Source organism: Onychostruthus taczanowskii, unplaced genomic scaffold (genome assembly GCF_017590055.1).
Source record: "Onychostruthus taczanowskii isolate IOZ18803 unplaced genomic scaffold, ASM1759005v1 scaffold5, whole genome shotgun sequence".
In the NCBI taxonomy this organism is placed as follows: Eukaryota; Metazoa; Chordata; class Aves; order Passeriformes; family Passeridae; genus Onychostruthus; species Onychostruthus taczanowskii.
Window position 1 is genome coordinate 2,136,286 of NW_024502568.1, and position 21,629 is coordinate 2,157,914.

Here is a 21,629-nt window from a genome sequence, read left to right on the forward strand (position 1 = left end):
GAGATGGACCAAGGTGGAATCAGGGATTTGGACACCTGGAGAGGCTGGAATCTAGATCTGAATTTCATTGTTCAGTTCTACAAGCTGAATCAGTGGATTCAAGCTTGAGATGATCTTCTACTTGTATAGAAGCCACTATAGATGTGAACTGTGGTGTTTCAGCTCATCACAAGTTCATAATGCCATTGTAAGGAGGAGATGGAGATACCGACCAGACTTTAGTTAAAGAGTTTTAGCCAGTTCTAAAGTATGCTTTTAAATTGAGTCTCCCTGCAGTTAGTCAAAACTCTGCTCAAGTCCTCTAATGTGAGAATAACCATCTAAAGAATTTACAGAGAAACTGTGAAGAGTTTTAGTATAGAGATTTCAAGCCAAATGATCTATTTTGCTTTTACTTGTTCAATTAAAAGATTCCCCCGTCCTGTGTTCAGACAGGAGATACACAAAAACCTCAGTACTGTGGGCCCTGACTGTGTGTCATAATCAGTCTGTGGTGTCTTGTGTTGAATGGGTTACCTTTATCTGTCAGCAGCGCTGGAACTGAAATCAAATGTTCCCTGTGCTACTGTAGAGGGTCTGCTACAGTCCCCGAGGCACTCCTGCCTTCTGCTGGCTAAGCTGATGTTAGCAGCCTCTTCAGTCCAACAGACCAACACAACCCAACTGTATCCTGCTGTGGGTGGCTAAATTGTACTCTAGCACTATTTGTCTGGAACATGCACAGTAATCCTTTTTACATGTAGTGCCACCCTGTTTTCTCAAACAAGGGTTGTGTTCATGGCAATTATCATGACAAAGCTGTGACAATTAAGTTTTATCAACTTTTTTTTCATTTTGGACTTAGCGTGCAAAGATGTACTCAGTGACAACTTTTTTAAAGCAACTTTTGTTGCTAATTCTTCCCTGCCAAAAATGGCTAACCTTCTTTTCTAAATGGATGCACAGCAATTGGAAGTGTTTATGGTTGGAGGTATGGAAAGGGAAGTGCTTGAAATTTTTTTCTTGTGTCCTTGTTTAAGAGCTCAAGTAAAAATATGAGGTGAAAACACCTTTTTTAATGGCTCTTTCTGGAAATTAAAATATCTACCATGAGTGGCTTGACTTCATCAAAATAACTGTGTTTTTATGTTGTTCATTGTGTTGCTAGCATCACAAAATTAGTCAGTGACTGATACATCTGCAAAATGCTCTCTGTCTAATGGTGTTAATATAGAAAAATGGTAATTTATATTTTTTGGCTTTGCAGAGAAGAAAGTTTCCTTCAGCTATTTTGTAAGATGAGTCAATGCACAGCAGCACCATCTGGAAGAATGGCTTTGTGCTTGTGAATTGCAAGCAGCTGGATCTGCCTCACAAAGTCATCTGCCTACTCAACATCTGACACTAATCCTTTGGATACTTCACCCATGACTTTCATGAACAATGCAGGGAAATAAGAAACATACAGAAGGACACAGTGATTCCTCAAGTATTGGGAGTCTCCTGGATGATGCAGACAGAGAAGTGAGCAGCCTCACGGCTCGGGCTTTCAAAAGTTTGTGTGTAGCAGAACTTGAAGACCCTTACAATGAACCAGAACTTTCCATTTCACCTGATTTTGCCCTCCAGTTGTCTGCTAAAATTCACTCAGGGACGTTAAACCATGACATCAAGAAAAGCAATGTATGTGACAAGTTAACAGCAAAAAACAATGAACATACACTATGGGCTTCTACATTCCAGCAGTTACCTAAGTGTGCGTCAGAGGAGAAGATGTTTGCTAAAAACAACACCTTTGCCATGGAAAGGAAATTGAGCTTGCCAGTCCCTGGTCCAAGAAGCAATAAGCACGTTTCAAAAGTGTCCTCATTGATTAAGACATTTGATAAAACTGCAGACCAAGGGTCAGGAAGTTCTCTGATAACAAATAAGCAGCCCATTAAGAATAACTTTCAAAAATACAAAATAAATCATGGCAATGATACTGCTTCCTGGGATGATACAGACATTTTAAGCATCCACAAGGAACCTTCTGAATTTTCTGAGGCTAGTCAAGGTAGGCACTGCCTCAGTGGCAAACATGAGCCACAGAGAAGACCTAATAAAATAGACCTGAGTTATGGGGACTCTGATGGTTATTATCCTGTGCTGATTGAGATGTCAAAAGTCGCCAAGTCAAATTTTTCCCATTCTTCTAAGAAGGCTTTAAAAAACAGAAACTTGAAAGTTAGTGAGCCAGCAAAAAAAGGTAGTTTTCTTCACAGTGAGAATAGTGCTTTTGAATCATGGAATGTTCATCATAAAAAAATGACAGAAAAGGAGGAATTCATTGACATAAAAATGGAAAAGGAGGGTCTTGCATACCGGGAAGAATCACCATTTGTTAAAGGATCCCACACAGGTGGACATAAATTGTCACCTGCCATGACCACTGTTGCTAAGAAGAAAGAGAAAGATTTTCAGATGAAGCCAACTCTACAAGAAGCTTCTTTCTCTCTCCGAGTTGTACCTCAGGGTCCTTTCCCTTCAGAAACCACATTTCCTGTTGCTTTCCCTCCCACTCCTCCCCCTAGGAATCATGTACACCAGGGTCCCCCTCGGCCACCCCCTGCCCCACCAGCGCTTCCTCTCCCACCCCCAGCCTGGCCCAGCCATCCCCCAACACCCCCCAGCCCTGAAGCCCCTCCTGTGCCACCACCCCCAGTGCCAGCTCGACTTTCCCCCACTGCCTTGTCCCAAGCCTCTGTGTCACCCCAGTCTGTGTCCTACAGGACAGTTTCACCCTCACTCAGGTTTGAGACACCCAGTCCACCTCCTCCAAAACCCCAGGACACCTTAACTGAGGAGGAATCCCACAGCCCCCAGCTGGGCAATACCTGTCCACCCTGGAGGAGACAGAGGGCTACAGAAAGGGCATCAGGGAAGAGACAGGCTGCAAAGGAGAAGGTCACAGACAGCCACAGGACTTCACTGTCTGAAAAGGCAACTAGTGCTGACCCTGGTCTGCATGTGACTCCTCTGGCTAAACAGGCAAACTCCCCTGGGTCCGTCAGTCCCTCTTTCAACATCACCGAACTCCTAACACCTGTCATACCACCGAAACAGGAGGTGGACACTGCTGAAAAGGAGCTGATCCCACTGACACCTCCTCCCACACAGAGCACAGCCTCAAGAGACAATGAGGAGAGCACTTTAGAGGATTACAGGTCTTGGGATAGTTGCAGGTTGACAGCATCGAGTCTGTTATTTAACTTAAAGGATGTGCGCAAACGTGTTAAAAGCATTTATACCCCTTCTCCCCTGTTAAGGGCCTTGGAGGAGAAAAATAAAACAAGGGAAAATATGCAGGAGAGTACAAAAATGGATGCCTCGTTCTCAATTTCTCATGACAAAAGTGAGAAAAATATTACAGAGAAAGATGAATTGAGTGATATAGCTTATGTATTGTCTAGCAGTGTTCATGAAAATGACAATAAAACTGGACACTTCACAGGCAATTATCTGAGTTCACCCCAAACAACAGAAGACCTTCCATTTTACCAAACTGGAGACAGCATGAAGCAAGACAATTCAAAACACCAAGATCTGGTTAAAAACACAGGGGATAATGAAAATTTCTCTTCTTTCAGACATGAATCAAATGAACTTGACTTAGGAAAACATCAGCAGTGTACAGCACAGAGACCATTCAGTAGAGACAATGTAGATAAAACCGCTGGGCAGCCCATGCAAAATCACAATGTGCAGGGTGAGGAAAATGAAAGACAAGCTGCTATTCAGAATGAAAATTTTGCCTTCAAAACACTCCTAAATCAACTCTCACCAGAAGAAGATGAGCCTTACAGTGGCACCCAAACCAACATTGTGGTACCTGGCCATGAAGCACGAGGCAAAAGAAGCACTAGTTCCTCAGAGCAATCCTTTGTCTCCACAGTGGAGCAGCCACTTCAGGAAGAGCCATTTCTGCCAGTGCCCCTGATGGAGCAGACGTGCCTCCAAGAAAGCCAGAGGACTGACAGTGAAACGGGTTCAGAAAGTAAGAAAAGACACAAGGAGAGAGGGAAAGAGGTTGGGGAAGATGAACTGCAATATTGTGCTTGTATCAGCCCTGGTACTGATGCAGCAGAGAAGAGGGAGGGAAGTGTTACTGGGAATGAACAGAGGAGCTTGATGAAAGAGAAACTAGGGAGAGAGAAAAGGGAAGAGGCCAACAGCACAAATTCTGCATCTGACAGTATAAGAGACATATCCATCTCCAGGTCTGAGGAGCCACAAACACCATCATCTTCAAGCTCAACCAAACCCAGTCTGTTTATGATTAAAGATAATACATTCAGGTCACCTCAGGTAATAAGGGCCGTCAAGCTGCCCCTACTCCGGTCATTTTCCCTGGATGATACAGTGAGCAGCAGTTATAAGGAAATGGAACGTAAGTTTATGTCCCCAGCAGTTTACAGCAAGCAGCACCAAAACATGTTGCACTCCCAGGAGGCTGGCTGGTGGGCATCAAGACACAGAGGGCAGCAGAACGTGAGGGATGGAGCAGCTGACAGAGAAAAAGAAACCAGTGAGCCTGGATCTACTTCAGTAACACTGGATCCCAGTCTTCTGGAAAATACAGAGAGCTTTTCATTTGGAAAACTGACGGAAGAAGATGAAAAGATTTGTGTGTTGTTAAATAAATTTGGGAAAATGGATGAGGAAAGCATCTGTAGAAGTAAAAAGATACCCATAAAAGCAAGACACAGCTTAGCACAGCCAATTATAGGACTGGAAAATGACCAAGCACAAAACAACCCCAGCTATTCCTCAGAAAGAAAGACAAATTACTTTAAGAATCATCATTTATCTAACCGCAAAGGGGGCTCTTGTGCAAAAAAGATAATCACCAGGCAGACAATTTCCCCTGTGACTGGCTCCATATTAGAGGACCACACATGTTCTTCTGTATCCAATGACACTTTGGAGGATATCCTGCATACAGAAGGTGCACCTTTGTTAGACAATCTTTCATGTTCTGCTGTTACAAGCCCCAGATCAGGAAGCACAATGCACTCACTTGCTACCAGTTCATTGTCAGAAAAACCAGCTGTTTCTGGCCTTAGAGAGACAGAGGATGTTACAAATCCTGCCTTGTTGAACGTGGCACTAGAGAGGCAAGCATATATGCCTGCGGAAGAGATAATCAATTCGGCACAGAGGAATCTACTTTTGGATGTCACAGGGGAAGATGGGAGACTGGAGCCCAGGGGACTTGGTGGGAGACCAGCAGGCAAGCCACCCACTGTGCCACCAAAAACAGAAAAGGCTCTGCGTCGGGCCAAAAAGCTGGCAAACAAGAGGAAAAAAGTGCAAGAGCAGCAGAAAAACCACCAGACTGAGCATGCAGATGCTGTAGGGAGAAAACCTACTCATTCTGGAGAGACAACAGTATCTGCTTCACACTTAGCATATTCTCCCCTTCATCCTCCCCTTCACTCAACATTTACTCCCACAGAAACCACTCCTGGGAAATCTAGACTTGCACCAGCAGCAAGCTCCTCACCCTCTTCAACCCAGCGGAAACTTCTCCAGGACCCTGACTCCGGCCAATATTACGTAGTTGATTTACCAGCTGAAGTTAATGTAAAGACATTTTATGACCCAGAAACGGGCAAATATATTCAAGTCTCAGTCCCTTCCTTGGAACAGAACTTACACCAGTTCACCTCTTCAGAAATGAAGAATTCTCCCTATGCCTCCTACCCTAGAGTGCTGCCTTTACCAGCCTCTTCGGTAGCTGTGCTGAAATCCCCCTCTCAGCTCTCTGAACCTGCCTGGTCAGTGCCTGCTGCACCAGAACCGCCTGAACTACCTGAAGATGGCCAGCAGGACTACAGATACACTGAGTCTATGGACACTCAGCCTGACACTGAATCAGCCTCCTACTCCTACCATCACGATGCTGGAGAAACTCAGGTTCACTTAGGAAAGGATGTGAGCCCAACCCAAAATACTAGCATTGTCACCCTCACCAATTTAGATGATTTTGCTGCTGAAGGAGTATCTTGAGAACTGAAGCAACAGAAAGTTGCTTTAGTGTTTTAAAGAACTGTTTGGACAGACACATGCACACAAAAAGCACATGCAGATTTGATATTTGTACAACACTTTGTCTGAATCTCATTGTGGTTTGGGTGGGAAAGGAAAAGAAAGCTGTATGTGTTGAAAGATGCAAGGTAATGACCACTCTGAAGAAAAGAGAGATTGGGTAAGCACCAAATTATCAGTGAGATGAAGGGGCAATGCCAGCTAGACAAATACATTTGACAATGTAAAGCCACTGCTTGCTGCTGCTGCTGCTGCTGCTTTGTCATTAAGAAGGCTGGGATAGCCAAAGCAAGTGTCCTATTGCCCAGATATGTTGCATGATACAATGCACTAAATAAAACCTATGAGACCATCCTATGAGACCTAGAACTGACGCTGCATCTACTGAACTTTCCTCACTCACTGCCTTTGAACTATGTTGACAGGTAGAAAGTCTGTGGCTACAAATATGCCATATGTGTAAGATCCATTTTTTTGCACACTTTGATTGCCCTGATGTCATTGATAAGACGATTGTATGCTGGATGCATGATACAACAGCCATGTCAAAAAAAACCCTTTTCAACAATCAGAATACAGTTGCAGTTGCTCTAGATTTCCCATATACTCCTGCAGTGCACACTAACATGCTGCTGAATTCTTACATTTCTTGATAACATCCAAATAGGTTCCCCCAGAGTCAGGGTTTATTTTTAATGCAACTTAAAACTTCAGGTTATCTTGATACTTGGCCTGAAATATTTTGTTGAGGAGCGAGGTTGAATGAAATCCCACAACAGTATTTAATTGTTTGTTAGGACAAGAAGTTCTTAGCTATTGTAATTGAAATGTGTTTTGTTTTGTTTTCAGGCTCCCACTGAAACATGGAACTAACTTTTAAAAGCTGAAAAATGTATCTAAGTTTGATCTTGTGAATTCTGTGATTTAATACAAACAAACAAACAACATATTCAGAACATCCAAAGTATTAATTTCTAGAAAAGTACTTCTTTGAATTATCACTTTTCTGAAAATCTGTATGAAAATGTCACTCATCCTTGCATAAGCTCTTTTTCATCATCATAGTTAATGAGGAAACCTAGGTGAAAAGATGGAAAAATTGAATGTATTGTACCTGCTTGTAAATATCTGTATTTGGATTATTCACTTCGTTTTTCTGTCTCATTTTCATACTGTGTTCCCCAGTTACTGAAGTGCAGAAACTCTAAGGAAGAATTATGCCAGTGAATTTCAGCCTGATTCACATCTTGGGCAATTTTCACAGGATTTTTTTCAGTGAAGCAGCTCTTGATTTCCCAAAAAGAAAGGGATGAATCAGGCATTTTTTTAATGAATACAATGTGGAGACAGAACACAGGCACTGCTCCACTCTCCCAGTGTTATTATTTATGACAGAGTTTTCCTTCAGAAAATTTCCCAGGACTGAAGCCTCTCTTGGGACATAGCCCCACTATATGGTTCTCCTTCCCTAACCTGAATTCAGCTCTCAGCCTTCCTCCATCCCTGACAGGGGATGTGTGTTCACAGCCTGTTCTGGTCCCACCAGACAGTTCCTTTCATTAGTTCCTCTTACTGAGACATTTCTCTTAGGCAAACACTAAGGGCATCACTTCACTGATCACAGTGGGGTTTGGATTTAGCCTTTAATGATTTTCTGTGGTTGATTTCACCTGTTACGCATTTTGTGATTTGGTAGGTTTGATTGCAGCAGAGGTGTGGGTTGGAAATGAAGAAGCTTGTACTGGTATGTTTGAGTTTAACCATGTTCAGCCAAATGCCCATATTTGAATAAACATTTATTGTTCAGTTTTCCATCCCGGAAAGTTTTCAACACCTGACTGAATAAAGCTCTGAACAACCTGGGGTGTCTTCAGAGCTGACCCTCTTTGACCAGGAGGCTCACATGGAGATCTCCTGAGATCTTTTGCAGCCTGAATTATCCTGTGATCCTGTTCTGAAAACATTAAAATTTAAATGAACCTTGACTTGGAACACGGCAAATGCAGTCTCCCCTGAGAAAGGGCTCATTTTGAAAGAAAGTTTTTTAAAAATAAAACCTGAAAATCAAGAGTGTTTCAAGAACAAGAATTCCTTTTCCAGTTGTAAAATTAAAGGAAGTGGCTCTTACTATATATATTTTTTTTAAGTCACCAAGATTTTGTAAATCTTTGGTGCTATTCATGTTGCACTTCTCTGGTGCTGTCACTCTAAATAGCATAATATCTATCCAATATAGAGAGCATCTCATCCACGTGTTAAAATATAGATAAATAGATCCATTAGAGCTTTCCATGGTGCATTTAGACAAAACCTATGAAATCTTAAAGCCTATCAGAATGCACAAGCCTTCTCTTTTTTTTTTGTGTGGGTGTGTGGTATTACAAATTTTAATGCCCTTAACGGCCACAAGTCAAGAAGTAGGCTCTCAGAGGACAGGATAAAAGCTTCCTTTCCAAGGGAAGACTATGGATATGAAGTATCTGTGCACAGATTAAAAAATTAATGGTAAGTTGATGACAAAAATGTATACCTGTATTTTTAAAAGTCCCTTTTATTTCTTTAACTGTCATTTGTTTTGTAGACATTCACACTTCTGAACCCTTTTGTCAAGGGTCTCCTAAAACCCTTATTGTGGAGAACGGGATGCTCCATTATACTGCTTCCAGGTATGTGAGGAAAGCAGGGTGTATTTTTCCCTCTGCTTTAAGGTGAACTGAAACATGGGCATTTAAAGAGGAGCCAGTCCTAACTTGTATACCAAATACATTTCAAGTAGGACTTCTTCATTTCTACCAGCCCTTTCTGCTAGCTTCAGGAAGCTGCATTCACAGTGGACTGTGTCTCTCAACAGCTCCCAGAGGGGGTTTTGACCTGGAGAATTTGTAGGTAAATTTTTGTAGCAAGGTGAGGGTCTTCTCCAAGATAACAAGTGACAGCACCTGGTGAAATTACCTGAGAGATAATTTCCATGGAGGTTTAGATTGGACATTAGGAAACATTTCTTCACTGTAAGGGTGTTCAGTCACTGGAATAAGCTGCCCAGGGAAGTAGTGGAATCACCATCCTTGGAAGTGTTCAAAAGGTGTGGTGAACACTTGGTGTTAAGTTAACTGTTGGTCACAATGATTTTAGAGGTCTTTTCCAACCTTAATGAAAACAAACAGGGGAGTTTCGAGAGTAGATAAGAAAGTGGATTTTGTCTTGTATCCAAAGCTTTCTGCACTTTGCCACAAGGCATGAATGATATTAGAAAGGTATTGCTGCAGGTCCCAGTCTGGTATTGAGCAGAAACCCATCTGCAAACCAGCTGAGCCCATGCTGCTGGCCAACTTCTTGCTGGGCTGTGTGAATGTGTGTGAACAAACGTACCCATGCATCCATGTAAACAACCCTATATATATATGTAATATACCTGTAAAACTGCCATTTGCACATCAGTATAAGAAAGCAGTAATGTCTGTGATGGTGAACACAAAATGTTTGTGTGTTAAAGGAAGACAAATGACACTTTTTCAAATAGCAAATACTTTAAGTTCCTTGCCTGTTGTGTTTGTGTTTGTTGAGGGGATGTTTTCCATTGCTGCTGTGGGAAACACCTCTGAAAAGAGGTCAGTACTAGGCAGAAGGAGAGCTGTAAATTGACCCTTTTTGGGGGGGAGGGGTGCTATGGGAAACGTGCAATAGTCCTGGAAGCAGTTGTAGGAAAGCAATGTTTTGTGACAGTGACGCTAAGATGTAGGTGAAAGAGGTGTTGAGGCAAGCCAAGCCAAATTCTGCCTTGCCAGCAGACTGTGGTTAGGACTGAAGAACACAGCAGGCTCTTGGTATGCTCGGGAGCACAGCAGGCTGAAGGGAACAGGGGCCATTGCTTCCACTATTTCCTTCTCCTGCACGCAGCCTTTGTGCATGCTGCATTTCTTGGTGGCCTGAGGCTCCTTTACAGTGGAGATTCTTCCTTGGCAGGTGTGACTGAGGCCAAACCTGACTTAGCTAGTCTTTGGTTCTAGGGCCAGAACTGCCTCCCTCTGAATCTCCTTCTGCTTGTGGGGTGACTGCAATGCCAACAGTCCAGCTGTCACATGGCAGACTTGGACTGCCTTCCCACAGCCATGGCTCTGTCCCAGGGGTTTGAATTTCCTTGTGGAAAATGCTGGATTTGTTTTAGAGAGTTTAGTTTAAGTGAAATGGCCTACATGAATGGATTGTTGTCAGTTCCTCCTTGGGAGTTCAGTGCCTTCCTAAGTCATCTATCCAAGAAGATATATGTTCCACCAATGCAACTGTATTTGCAAATAAGTAATTATTTATTAAACAAAATAAATGGGACTTGTTTTATAATACTGGAATGACTTCTAGCTAGCTTTTTCATTGCAATTATGTGTCATTGTAATTCTATGTCCAGTTGTGCTGGCAGAGAAAGTTGAGAACAAGGAAGTGCGTGTGTGTGTGTGTGTGTGTGTGTGTGTGTGTGTGTGTGTTTGTGGTATACAATTAAAAGATCTAGGAGATGACTGGATGCAAGGCTTCATCCCTCTTCCTCCTCTTCCTAAAAAGAGGGAGCAGGACACTGAGCAGAAGCACTTTTGGCCCACGACTCCTGCCATCATTCATCATTCCCACCCTCCCAGTTATGTAAGGGCAGTGTTCTGTCTGGCCAGAGGACCATGGAGATATGGTGCCAGCACCCAGTCCAAAAGCACTGGGAGATGATCATCTTCTTGCCACCACCCAGAGGACATCAGGGCTTTGGTACTCCCTGTGTCCCATCCACCTGGGGGAAGTTACCAGGTGTGTAACTTGTCTTTTTTTCACATTTCTCCTTATTTTCTCCTATTGTATGTTGTGTTATAAAACACAGTGGAGACTCTTCTCAGAGTGATTTTGGCTTAGACCTTGTCCAGACTGGCAGTTTTATTTAGGTCTGCTCTGCCTCAATTCTTGAGTAGCCAAGAAACCCTTGCTGACAGTGGAAGTGCTACTGTAATATGAATATAACAGGCCATAAAGAGAATAGTTGGCTGGTTATGTTTTTACCAGAAACACATAAGTTTTTACCAGAAACTGACAGGTTTGCGCATCTGTATTTGGGGGATATGCTCTGTTTCATTTCTGTATAAATAAAAACTCTAAGTTTGATCCCTTCTCTCACTGAAAAACAGCATCAGAAGCTGGTGATATTGCACATGATGGGTTACACGGGCTCTAGTGAATACATACAAATGTGTAATTTGGAGCAACTGGTGTACATCAGTCATTTTTATTAAAGAAACTCTGCTTCAGAGCCTTATAGAATATAAAGAACAAGGAACACTTGAGTAAATTGGATTTCAATATGTTTGGGGTTTTTTGTGAAATCCTCATGATAACAGCAGAGGTCAGTGATTAATTTATTTTGTGTTTAGGATGATTATTCTGGTCTTATGATGATCTCACATTTAACACTGTCCCCTGATACTAAATATAATGTTGTAATTATGGGGTTTAAATGGATAGGGAATGGTTGAAAATGACCTGTGGTCTTCCCTTGTTTCTTTTTGATATTCTCAAAGTTTTCATGATGTTGATTTCTCACATTAGACAGTCAGATCTTTGGTACTATATGGCCAATTAGAGACTTGTTTCTAATATGCTATTGAACGTACTTAGAAAGCAGCATTCCAATAGTGCAGAAGAGAAATCATTTCTGTCCCAACTGACTAAAGCTCTGTGTTTTTATAAAAGCAGACTTAACTCAAGCCTTGGGGGAAGCAGCTTGCAGTGGTAAAAGATAAGCACTTTCCTGTGTCCAAGTCCATACTGAATAAATTGAGGCCTGGGGTATTTTGAAAGAAGGAGAGAAGGGAAGACTCTGTGAGAAGCAGGGACAATCTTTGAAACCCTTCTAGCAATGGAAAAAAGTGGAACTCCAGCAAAAAGCAAAAAAATGTTCAAAGCTGGAGCTGCACTTTGCAAAGCCAGTGCTTCTCAAAGGAAGGTGCCTGAGAGGCAGATTCTTCCCTGTGCTGGCTTGGACTTCCTTGTCATGGAGCTCCCCGGTGTGTTCACACTCCTGCCCCCTGGCATTCAGAGCCTCATCTTATCACAACTGTCCTTTTGCTTGCTTGAAGCTGGCATGGGGAATGGCAGCATTCAGAGCACACAAAAATGGAATTATTGCTGTGCCAGCATTGTCAGTGATGTCATCAACATGAAACATTTCAGGTGAGCTAAGGTGGCCTTCTTCAGGACCATTCTTACTTTGACAGGGCAGAGATGAGAGAGTCTGAGATAAACACTGATCTTTCTATTCCTAACACTGATAAGCTGCAAGGGATGAGAACTGGATCCGGTCCAAGAGAAGCTCTCTTTGCTTGCCCTGAGATTCCTGAAAGTCTGTTGGCAGAATCAGTTTCTGCTGGTGAGCACTGACAGCCTGGAACAGGTGCCCTGAGACTGCATCGCTTCCCAAGCAATGTGAGTGAAAACATTCCAGAATTATTCCATGCCAAAATCGTCCATGCTATTTGAAATTTCTAAAAGGAGAAGTTAGAAAAAGAGTGAAAACAGAATTTCCTATCACTTTACACAATGTTATTGTCGATAGTACACCCATACCTGTGTAGAGATGCATCTAGGTATGTCTACATGTCTCTATAAACTTATGGATACAGCCTTCATGTCCTTCTGAAGTACATGGTCTAAACAGTGCCCTCAATGTCCTTTCCAGCTCCCACTTGTCTGTGCACATCCCATTACTTGCAGCTTCACAAGGGAACTCCATTTTCCCCTGGGATTTCCATGTTCCACTACTCCAGGGAGATGAATGTTTGCTTCTTTTCACATTCATGCCAGGACTAGGGCTGGACCTGTGTGCCCCCACACCTCCATCTCTCTGCTGGAGGCAGGGTCCTCACCCACACATTGTTCCCTCTTGCTAAAGGTGGTGCAGCTGGTGAGTCTGGGGCCAGGTGGGACTGCAAAGGGGGATGGAAATGCCCTTCTGCTTACTGTGTTCCCTTCCTGAACCCCCTGCATTATCAGCCCCAGACACAAACACTCCTCCTGGCAACGGGATCAGCCCAGCAGCAGAACTGGCCCTAGCACTGATCCTGCTGCCATAAACTCCCTTCCTTAGCAACCAGATGAGCCCTAACATAAACCAGGCAGGATTAAATACCACCTGGAGTACTGGACCAAAAAACTACTGATACAGCCAAATCACATGCCTGCACCTTAGCAGGAATTTTTCAATAAAACACCTTCTTTGCTGAAAAAGAAGCTGTTTTAGCAGCACTGAAAAAAACCTAAATATTTGGAGTGTTAACTTTTTTTCATCTGCTGTCTTCTTAGATGGGAAATTGACTCAAAAATTATTGAGAAGCCCTGCTTTGCTTACATGGATATCTAAGTAAACAGTCCTCTTCCCTTTCTTTTAAACTGAAAGTATTTTTAAAAGAAATCATTAATTTAAAAACATGTATTATGAATTTGAAGGTAAAGAAAAGGGTTTCAAATATCACAAAACGTTTTTTGGTTTATTTCTTTGGAGTTTGTTGAGCTGAATACTGATTTGCCCTTTTTTCCCAGTGTTTGGGGGTTTTAGTTGGTTGGTTGGTTTGTTTTGCTGTTGGTAGTGGTTTTAGGGGGTTTTTTTTCCGCATTTTGGAATGAAGAAGAGATGTTACCGTCACCAAAATGGCTATGTGAGGGGAACAGTCTCTGATGCTCCGGCTGTCACCATGAGCCACAGCGGAGCTCCCTCTTGCGCTGGACTGTCGGTGGCTCTGGGTACAGCTGCCGTGTGACCAGCTCCACGCCCGCAATCTTCTATTAACGCCGCAGGGGGCTGCTCTGGCTGCGGGCTGACTGCGTTCTCCAGCGGGACAGGAACCTGCTTGTAGATTTATATCCTTCTGGGCGTCCGAGGCATGTTTAATGGTGTGCAATATCTGCCTCCCTGGGGTGTACTGAGAGGTTATCTGATCAGGCTCAGCAGGACACCAACCACGTGGCTTACACTTGTCAATTTTTATGTTTCTCGTCTGAAAATCCCAAACAACAGCCTGGTCCTTGGAAATCTTCCAGTGGTTGTGAGAGTGGCACTAACGTAAGGGCAATGGCACATTCACACTGCACTTGAAGGGCTCCTTCAGCAGGTAAATATCCTTCATCCTGTAAATAAAGCTGAGCTGGGGGTAAAACAAAGGGTTTATATGTGTGACTGCATCTGTACTGCAGGCATTTGCTGGAACAGCATTGTCAGCATGGTCGCATATGATTGGGCTGAGCAGGAGGAAGCCTGTGATGCTCAGAGACCACAGATAAAACCCCACGATCCCAATTTGTGTGGTTGTTATTATGGCTAATCCTTAATCCAGCCTGAATCAAACTAAACCCTCACTCATTCCTAATTCCCCCAAATTAATGCTCACATTGGTGAGTACATGCTGTTAGCTAACAGAGCACACACAGACATCATCCTCCATAACATGCTGAGCTCTTTAGAAGACTTTTTGCTCCTTGCTGCTTATTGCCAGCTCTGCCAGCACAAGTATTTCCCAATCTGCCTGTAGCAAGCCCAAAATGTTCCCTCCTGCTGATAGAAATGTGAGGAGCTGAGCTCAGGAAGAGAGAAGGCCCCTGAGAGAGGGCAGGGGGAAAGGATGCAGTGAAAGCAACGTGCTTAAACGATGTCATCATTTACAGAAGTACCATCTGGGCAATGCAATTCTCCCTTGTGGCAGGTGCTAAGGGCCTTGTTAAAGTGTGGGCCAAATATCTCCACCTTTACATGCAGGAGCTGTTTTGGTTGGGCACATGTAAGTCCCAGAGACAGAGAGAATGGAATCAAGGTTGAATTGCCTTCCCACGCAATGGCAGCAGGAATAAGGTGTTTCCAGTACCCTGGTAATTTTCTGCTCAGTAATGTAGTTCTAAAATCTAATTAATAACAAAGACTGTAATTTATTCCCTCCTCTCCTGCTTTCCAGTGTCTGGGAAACTGTGAATTGAACAACAGAAGAGTACTAGTGTCACTAAATTGTAATATGTATGTGATTCATTGAGCTGGTGAAAAAGCATAGCTCTTAACTCAGTGGATTATTTTCTTAAAAGTTTGATTTCATCTGAACTGGCTAGGAATTTGAAGATTTTCAGAGTTTCCTGTAGACAAGAGGCTTCTCAACCTCAACAGCTCTGTAGACACTTGATATTCGTACAGAGCAGCAGACCTATGACATTATTACAAAAAAAAAAAAAAGAAAAAAAAATTAATCCAACCAACCAGCTACTTCAAAAGAGAATTTCAGCCAAGACCTAGTGACCCCTTTGTGGGACAAACAGTACCACTTGCATCAGTAGCTGTACGGCTGCTCATCTCTGTGATGATGTGATGCAGACAACCCAGTGTGGCATTGAGAAGCAGGGTGACACTGAGGGGTCCCAGGTGTCTTGTGAGCCGTCAGTGAAGGGACAAGTCATCTCTCAGGCTGTGGAGACACATTCAATTACTAAAAGAGGGGACCTCTAAGCAAGAAATATCTCCCTTCAGAATGTCTGCACAGAGTACTACAGGGCTCAGGTTGGCTTCTCAGTGCAAAGGGTCCGCTAGTAAAAAACTACTGAGCAAGAAATTCTCCCCCTTCCTGTCCTTCCAGCTTGGAGCCAGGTTGTGAGCCCCATCCACAGCCTCATAGTGGAGGTGGGGATGAAACCATGTGCGGTGAGTCCTGAGCTTCACTGACAGAGAAAGGGCTCTGTGGGGTGCATGAAGCTGACTCACCTGCTCCTGAGCCCGGTGGAGGGCAACTCCACCAAAAGAGAGAGGAAGCTGTGGTTTGAATGTGTGTGCTCACACACACACACACACACACACACAGGATGTCTGGCTGCTTGTTGTCTGTGTTATTTATCTGAATAAGCAGCAGCATCAATCTGGATTCCTCCCAGGTTCAGACCCACAGGAGAAGTATTCAAGTATTTGGCTTTCTGAGAGTGATTTTGAAACTTCCTTTCTGACCCTTGCTGGATGGTGATTGTCAAATCCTCCCTGGAGAACCTCTGGCTCAGTCCCAGCTGGGTTTAACTCTAAAGTAATGGTTCAGAGGAGAAATAGGATCAGCTCTTTTCTCCTGTACATCTTCCTTTCCTGCCAGCAGCCAATTTCTTGTGCGCTGCTACAGAAATATTTCTAATAAAAAGCAACAACTCCCAGGGATGCTCCTATCCCTTGCTCTGCCAAGGCTGGTGATCACACCAGCATCTTGGTTCTCAAGCATCTGCCAAAACCTGATGGCTTCAGCCAGCACGATGGAGCGAGTGTGAGCCAGCTGGGATATAACAGGCAGAGTTTAGGTTCCTGGGGAGTCTTCTTTGCAGAGATAGGCTTCTTCATTTAATGGGCTTTGGATCTTATTTAACACATTGCCTCATGTACAGTGAGGGTGTAAAGAAGCTGTGTGCACATAATAAAAAACTTGGCCTATTTGTGCCTAGGGGAGCCCTAATAAATTTGCCACTATAGCAAGTGTTAGTCTCTAGGGCCAATACTGAATGCTGGAGTTTAATAAAAAAGAATTCTGAAACAGAAGAACTGAAAGGTAAACCGGTTTGGCTGACAAAGCAAACACAGTTTAATTAAAAATGAAGTTTTCTCCTGGCCTTGACCAGTCCCAAGGAGCAGTGTCTCAGGCTGGCTGTGTCTGGCCTGCCTTCTGATGGCTGCTCTCAGGGTGCATTTCCCTAGCACAGTGTCAGAGATCTCCCAGACTGGGCTGAAGGCACTTCTCAGAGTGTGTTCAGGCCATTGTTAGGGCAGAAGATGGGTAAATAAGTCATGAAGGATGACACATTGCAGATGTCCACCTGTATACAACATTAACAGTACAACATGTGACAGTACTTTGGCTTGTGCTGGGACTTAGAAAGCACGATAGTGACAGCCACCCTGCCATTAAACCAGCCCAGAGGAGTGGATATTTTCCCTGTACAAACAGCTGTCGCAATCTCAGGTGCTCCAGGACACTGTAGAGTTATGTAGCTGCACTGTCTGAGACCAGAAGCAGCTTCAGTAACTTCTGGGCCCATCAGAACAGAGTTCTAGAAGCTTCCTTTTCACTCTGCATGTGAAAACTCTTCTTGGTAAAATGACGCAAGCGGTGGTGTTTTTTGCCTTCTCTGTTTCATATTATGGATGTTACTTTGAAAAAACATTGACTACGGAATAAGCCATTGAAATTAAATACTAGAAGAATTATGCAAGCCAATATTTTAAATCCTGGTGAGATTTAACTATTACTGTTTACCACAAGAAATGTCTCACAACTCCAAAATATGATGCTCAGACTTGTGAAACAGCAGATCAGCACCTACTTGTGACAGAAAACTTTGGGCAGACAACAAAGTCACTGTGGTTGGATTATAAAATATTGTCAACACATCACTTTCAACTAAGGCTAGATGTGCTACAGGCCAATGAAATTCACATTTTCACAAGCCAGGACTGTTAAATGCTTCTTTGGTAGTTATCAGGAAAAGATCTTATTTTGTGATAATATGGCCACCCAAAGTCAATATTTTACTACACTGCAAAGGAAGTTTTTAACTGGAAAGAATAAAGCATTGTTTATTGTACTCCATTACACTTTTATTTATGGTATTGTGGTGGTGCAACCCCCCCACCCTCAGGCCGCACTGTGATCTCGGAGAGGGGTGTCAAACTCTTCAGTGGAGAGGTCTGAGTTATGTCCTCAAGGCTCGGGTATCAGTCCAGGGCATCTGACTTCCCCTGCTTCACACACTGCTCCCACCGCACCGCCAGCCAAGCACAACAGCATCTTTATCGAGCAGAGCTCTTTTAGAGGGAGAATGTGCCACAGCAGCACACCACAAGCATTTCATCTCCATCCCCTGCTCCCTTGTGGTCCACCCAGCAGCAAATGACTTCCTCCCACACTGCGCTGGCTTTTTCTGCTGCAGGGAAGCAGAAAGCCTGAGAGCACAGCAGACGTGCAGACTTCCAGAGACACAGCCCTGCCAGCAGGCTTTTAGCCCTGGCCGTGACCTGGCATAGGGGACTCCTCTGGGAAGTGGAGAGGTCATCCCAGATTCACCAAGGGCAACAGTCTGTGGGGAACAGAGAGGAGGGCACTGACTGCAAGAGGGAAAAGTTTAATGGTAAACCAAGATCTGCATGCACATGGCCTTCAGCATTGTTGTAAATAATACTCCTAATAAAGAGCCAATTAGACCAACAATCTCATTACTATCCAGCATGCAGTGTAGGAAGGACTAGCCTAAAGCATAAATGAGCAAAAGTGAAAACACAGCTCCACATTTCCTGATATAATGTACATAGGCATAAGGAGACTTAATTAGACGTGTAAGAGGTAACAAGCATGGAGAGCTGAGAGAATGGCAGGCAGCCTTATAAAGAAGCCCCATGGTGTGGCACTTTGCAGCAATGCCCATTAACAACACCCAGCCCAAGGTGTTATGGTCACCCCACACTTGTCCTGAGTGCGGGCTCCTGGATGGCCCTGCCAAAAACCTCCCCAGTGCCAGGCTGGGCCCTGGAGCAGCAGGAACTGTAGTGGCACAAGTGGAGAGTCAGAGTCAGCACCAGGGCTGGAGGCAGGACCATGGGCTTTCCACAGAGCCATGAGTGAGGATGCAGGGAAGGTAGGGCATGAGGGGGAGCCTGGGCATTGTGGGTGTCTGTGATTTCTTGAGAAAGGAGCCCAGGACAGGAGACCCTTGCCAAACCCAAGCAAGAAACTTGTCACGGTAACCATCCATGCTATGTATGGCTCATGCTAGTACAGAAATTCTGAGAAAATTATTTCATAGGATCCAGTGACAATGCAGTGAGCTGTCAAACAAAATATATTTCTCTTACATCCATCCCTTAAAGCTTCAGCTTCCAAATTTCCTTCACACAACCAAAAATATACCATACAGGCTAGTTTTGGAATAGCTCTCATGTAAATCATCCCCTTGGGCTTGGGCCTCTCAAGCTGGGGTTCAGCCTGAGTGACTTTTTATAGCAGAGTTATAAACTTTTAAATGCCAGACTTAATCAGAGCTACTGAAATGGCCATTAGAGTGGTTTAAGTGGCATAGCCCTGATATATGACAGCCCAGAAAGCAGGCAGGTGGCTCATCTGCAGTGGGCAGTCCATCTGGAAGGGAGCAGGGTCTGGTGGCTGGAAACAAGCATGACTGAGACACAGATCTCTGGAGTTTTGCTCTTGCCCTTGTGCTATTGCTGATTGACTTCAAGCAAGCTCTCTTGGGATGCACTGCCCCCAGCAGCCAGGTCTCAGATCAAAGGCTTAGCGGAAGAGGTGGCTCACCATGCCCTGGTTGCTCCAATATGCTGAGAAGAACATGAATATTCATCTGCCTCCCTCGGCAAACTGCAAGAATTGTGAGAAAATTGGTCTAGGGTTTAACACAGCATTGTGTACACTCAAAACACACAAATCAGTCTCATTTTTGGCTAGAGCAACCATTCACAAAATCCTGCTGAATTATAATCACAGACACATCAGACACTGAAGTGCTCAGGCTTAAGGGGGTCTAATGCTGTTTTGCTCCTTACCAGAAGGCTTTGTAAAGCTTTGAGCCCCCTAATTTTGCAAGTTCTGAGACACACAGCAGGTTCAAGCTGTGCATGGGAGAACCCCCCTCACTCTGCAACATTACTGTGGTCTGAGCAGAACTGGCCAGTCATCAATGTGAAAGGTGCTTGCACAGAGAAATTGATCCAAATGAAAACAGTACAGAAGCTTTTCAGGGTCTTCTTTCTAAATTTATTCAAGTATTAAACAAACAGAAACTACAGCATGCATCAGATACTTTCCTTTATTGTACAACAAAACTGTGGACTTGTTTGTATTTGCAGCATTTCCAGCAACATCAGGCAGACTTGTCGATGTTATCCAGTTTTGCACAGTCACTAGAGTGTCGCATCATGAATTATTAAATCAGTGCTTCGTGGTAATACATAATTTCTTATCAATTATTCATGCTAATGTGCGTGTAGTTTACTTAATTGTGTTATTGACGATCAAAAGTAATTTCCTGAAAATCCTCAAGGACAGAAAATTTAATCAGCGTAACTACTTTTCAGATGCAATGCTGTTAAGTATTCTTAATTTGCTCAACAATTCACTTATTTATGTACCTTTCTGGAGGAAATACGAGTTTAATCAAACTATTAGATTGAAGAGTTAGTGTACAGAAGGGCTGAAGTTCAACTGAATGCAAGGTAATTATGTTGGAACAAAGTTGGGCCTGCCTCTTTGGACTGGAATATTTTTTTAGTCTTTTTTTAGGAGGGAGAAAAAAAATTGTGATTGGGAATATCACTAAGAAAACAGTGATTCTCTCTCCTTCAACCACACCCCACAACCAAGCACACAGCAATCTCTTTTATTTTGGTGGAAGAAAAGGGTTGTTGCTGTTGTTAAATTAAACCATAACTTGCAGCCAGAGAAGCCACCTCCACCCACAGTTCAGCAGAGCAGCTCCTGAAGATGAAGTACAAAAGCAGACCACAGGCTACTGTATGTTCCCCTCCCTGCATTAGGACGGTGAAGAATCCCCAAAATAAACACAATATGTGGCAGAAGGAAAATAAAATTACTCCATTTGATGGATGTGGGCCCTGCCTGACTTTTTTTTTTGTTCTCTGAGTGAAGGACAGACTCAGCAATGCCCTCTCTGCTGGCTTGTGCCCAGAAGACACAAACTCCACCCTGGGGGTGCCTGGTACCCTTGGCTCCTCCACAGGGATGGTGCTGGGTGCTGCCAAGTGACCCCACTTCACCAGGGCTCCCACCCTTTGAGTGGGTGCTGACACCAAGCCATGCCTCATGGAACGGAGGGTGTGCACCGGGTGGTATGAGATGTCCTGTGAGCCCCGAGACGTCCCAGGTTCTGTAAAATTCATGGGCTGAAGTCACTTACATAGAGGAAACAAAATTCTGCGGCCAGCCTTACTCAGGAATGCCTTTCCAAGCACATCCCCAAACCTGGATCCTGTGAACAGCCAAACAAACTGTGTGTAAAGGCTCAGCGTGTTTCAGGAGGTCCACAGAACAATGTGCAGGATCAGAGGTGAAAGAAATCCTTCCACTAGCATCCATTTTACTTGAACAAAATCTCAGAAAAGTGGTTTCAGCCTGTTCTGCAGGGACACCTGTGGAAGTGTCCAAGATTCTAAGGAATCTGCAAACGGCACATGGAAAATTCAACTCCATGTCACTAAGTTTAAATCTTCACATGCAGTTCCCATGGGAAAAAAAAAAGTGAGATTAAAATGACTGCTCTTCAGATCTAACTCTGCTTGGCTTTGGGGAGGTTTGGGTGAGAGATAAGACTAAATTTACTAAGGCATCAATTTCTCCTTTGCACTGTTCCCAAACTAATTAGACACTAATTAGATACTAATCTTAATTATTAGATACTAATCTAATAATTAGTATCTTTTCATATCTAGATTCATTACAACAAGCTCTCAGTAAATGGAATAGTGTAAATTTGGATACCATAAAGGAATATCCTTATAAGCTTTATTT

The 21,629-nt window shown here is 43.6% G+C and overlaps 1 protein-coding gene across 6 annotated transcripts in view; it reads left to right on the forward strand.

Moving 5' to 3' along the window:
- The window catches only part of CUNH10orf71 (chromosome unknown C10orf71 homolog), a 47,588-nt gene extending 37,176 nt beyond the window's left edge, over positions 1-10,412 (forward strand). For all 6 annotated transcript variants that reach the window (XM_041415681.1, XM_041415682.1, XM_041415678.1 and 3 more), the window contains one exon: positions 1,247-10,412. In XM_041415681.1, the coding sequence (XP_041271615.1) occupies positions 1,423-6,030 (4,608 nt within the window). In that variant the 5' untranslated portion in view covers positions 1,247-1,422 and the 3' untranslated portion in view covers positions 6,031-10,412. The remainder of the gene's footprint in view (positions 1-1,246) is intronic.
- Positions 10,413-21,629: the final 11,217 nt, after the last annotated feature.